Below are 3236 nucleotides of genomic sequence, written 5' to 3'. Positions count from 1 at the left end.
TGTTTTTCTACAGGGTGTCAAAATTTTGGAAACGGGAAAATTATAACCTAATTTCACTCTTTGCAGGGTTATATAGGTTCTCTCTCTTTGTACTTAGCCATATATCTAGAAGTATCTACTGTTTCTTAATAAATTCCATACATTTTACAACTGAATGAATCAACAGTAACATCTTTTCACCATGAGAGGGAAAATTCGGCAATAGACAACCATTATAATTTCTTACAACATTCAGTTCTAACACAGGGAAGTTTGACATCATTGTCACGTCTGTCATATTATGCTTACGAATCCACACATATTCATGGTTGCAGACCTTATGATAGTCTGCTGAAAAATTAAATATGACTCACAAAAGAAGAAAAGAAAAAATAGTTCCATCAAAATACCGCGAGCATATTAACCGTACGATTTCCAAGAACGTCAATTTCCGGATCATCCAGCGCCGCACTATCAGCGTCCTCGCCTGCCATTTTGTGCGAGTTTTGTTTTGTTTTCATTTGTTGTTATCAAATTAAAATGGACAGAGAGTGTTTCGAGGGAAAAGTGAAGTTGGCGACGGAAATTATGAGTGATGTAGTTGTGCTGAGCCACATAGGGACCGGCGGGTTTGGTGAAGTGAAGAAAATAATGTACAAGGATCTGTTTGTAGCCTGCATGAAGACTGGGAAAGAGGACAATCCCCAAATGGTCTCCCTTTTCCTTCAAGAAGCTAGAGTGTTGTACAAATTGGCCGGGGTAGGTGGGGCCCCTAAACTACACGCAGTGGCCAAGAACCACCCAGTCATAATAATGGAGTTTTGTGAAGGTGTGACATTGGAGAAACTGAGTGAATTGGAATGCGGGCAAGGCATGAGTTTGGGGAAGTTTTTTGGAATATGCAACCAAGATGAGATGGATATTCGACGGGCTGTCCTGAAGAGTGTTGGATGCAGGCTAATGGAGCTCCACCAAGCCGGTTACTGCCACAACGATTTTTACACAAGAAATGTCATCGTGAATAAGAATGGTGACGCCTTCGAGGCCAGGATCGTCGACTTCGGGCACGCAGGACCGAAGACGCCATTGGACATACACGACGACCTGGCAGATTTTAACACCATCCTCCGGGAATTCGGTCTTCTCCCTAAGCAGGACCGGAATCCCAGGCACCCAAAGAAGAAACTGAAAGGCTTACAAGAGATGGTTGAGACGTTCCTGAAGTGAGCATTAATTTGAACGTTCTTGAGGTGAGTTTTGTTTCAGGCGTTCTTGACAAACAGTGACTGGCTACCACGACATCCGGCAAATATTTACAAGTTGCCAATACACCCTCCAGGTTGTGCAGTACATTTTTCTGGACCTAACTAACCTAACCTAACCCAACTAACCCAACCCATCCTAACAACCTAACCTAACAACCGAACCTAACCTAACCTAACCCAACCTAACCTAACCTAACCTAATCCATCCTAACCTAACCCAGCCTAACCAACCTAACCTAACCCAACCCAACCTAACCTAACCTAACCCAACCCAACCCAACCTAACCTGCTGCAGCGGAATGCTTACATTGGAGTTAGGTATCATAGGCTACTCTGCGTTGATGGTGGTAATATCTCTGAACCGCATATTGGCAACTTGTAAAAACCACATTTTTCCCTAACAATATACGGTATTTTGTTTATTACTGACGTTCTCTTTGCCCATCAGAACTCTTGGCCATTAACCCATTCACTGTGATGATGTCTAATGATATTTTTGAGCTGTATTTATATGATTACATTCTGTTCAGAAAGGACTTTTTTTTTTTTTTTTTTGCCTTCAGAAATTACACACAGCTTGCATCACCTAACTCCTCCAACACTGATGACAAGTTCTTCAGATTCTTGATACTGCCAGATTCTCTCTCTCTCTCTCTCTCTCTCTCTCCTAATGCAGTGCGGCATATCACCGGTAATCAGTTTGAACACATGCAGAGCTACTACATTTAGCCTGATACCCGTGGATTTTATCTGTCTGAAAACCATAGCGGTCATAAGTGTGAAAATTATCGATTAACCTTTTTAAGTGTTGAAAAGTATATAGAGTAGCCTTGTAAGTATTGCAAAGTTTCTAGATTAACCTTTTAAGTACTGTAAAGTACCTAGATTAATCTTTTAAGTGTTGAAAAGTATCTAGAGTAATCTTTCATGTGTTGAAAAGTATCTCAAGAAACCTTTGAGATATTGAAAATATCGAGTAACATGGAAAGTGTTGAAAAGTTTCTAGAGTAAACTTTTAAGTGTTAAAAAGTGTCTAAATTAACCTTAATTAAGTGCTGAAGAGTATGCAGATTCATCTTGGCACTTCTTTGGCGCCAATGAAGTATTATAACTGACACCAAAATTATTTAAGACACTCTAATCCCCCTTCTTTCAAAAATCTCTAAATAAAATCATGTGGCAATAGGAATACTGTAGAAGGCGTTATCATACTGCTGTGGTACTGAAGAAGATAAAGAACTACAGTATAACTTACTTTATCTTGATTATCTTTCACTCCTTTAAACTTCCTTTGTTTTTCTTTTCTCCTCTCTCTCTCTCTCTCTCTCTCTCTCTCTCTCTATTGAGCTTGACACTGGATACGGTAATTCAAGAGGAGGAGAAATGTTACCAATTTAATGGTTAATTAGGGACGTGAAAGCAGTTATAGTGTTATTGGGAGACGATCTGTGAAAAAAACAGTATACAGAAAGCTTCCCATCAACACACCACTCTACTTTGCCATAAAGAAAACCATTGTACGTATATATATCCAGAATTTCACTCCATTGTTTTTTTTTTTTTTATACAGAGTGATACTGTACATATTATTTGAAAGGCTGTGCTCCTTGCTTACAGGGTTAGTCTGTTTTCACCTGACTGCTCCTCTCCAAGCTTCATAGTCACCGTGTGCAGCTATCTAGCCAAGTCCCCCAACCCAGAGGTCCTTACTCTACGTTTTTTCTGGTGTGGGAGGAATGGCTGTCTCTTCCATGTGGTGTGTTGATGTCCATAGGGAAAAAAAGGACACACGAAATCTCCCGAGCGCTTTCGTGTATTCACAGGTTCCAAACCACGTTGCTCTGCCTGAAGATGTGAATACACGAAAGCGCTCGGGATATTTCATGTTTCTTTTATCCTTGTTGATCTTAGCAAATCGTGTTATTAAGTGATTTATTTGCATGTAAAGATGTGTACAGTTCTTAACCAGTTCTTTCCACATGTCCAACATAC

At 40.1% G+C, this 3236-nt stretch overlaps 1 protein-coding gene across 1 annotated transcript; it reads left to right on the top strand.

Moving 5' to 3' along the window:
• Positions 1–567: 567 nt before the first annotated feature.
• LOC145397529 (uncharacterized) lies at positions 568–1206 on the top strand. The gene has a single exon (XM_080270600.1). The coding sequence runs from the start codon at positions 568–570 to the stop codon at positions 1204–1206; it is 639 nt and encodes a 212-aa protein (XP_080126726.1).
• Positions 1207–3236: the final 2030 nt, after the last annotated feature.

This window comes from Coenobita brevimanus, chromosome 41 (assembly GCF_032717465.1).
Source record: "Coenobita brevimanus isolate Jiangsu-jjx chromosome 41, ASM3271746v2, whole genome shotgun sequence".
In the NCBI taxonomy this organism is placed as follows: domain Eukaryota; kingdom Metazoa; phylum Arthropoda; class Malacostraca; order Decapoda; family Coenobitidae; genus Coenobita; species Coenobita brevimanus.
Note: the sequence above shows the minus strand (reverse complement) of the source record. Positions and strands in the feature narration are given on the sequence as shown.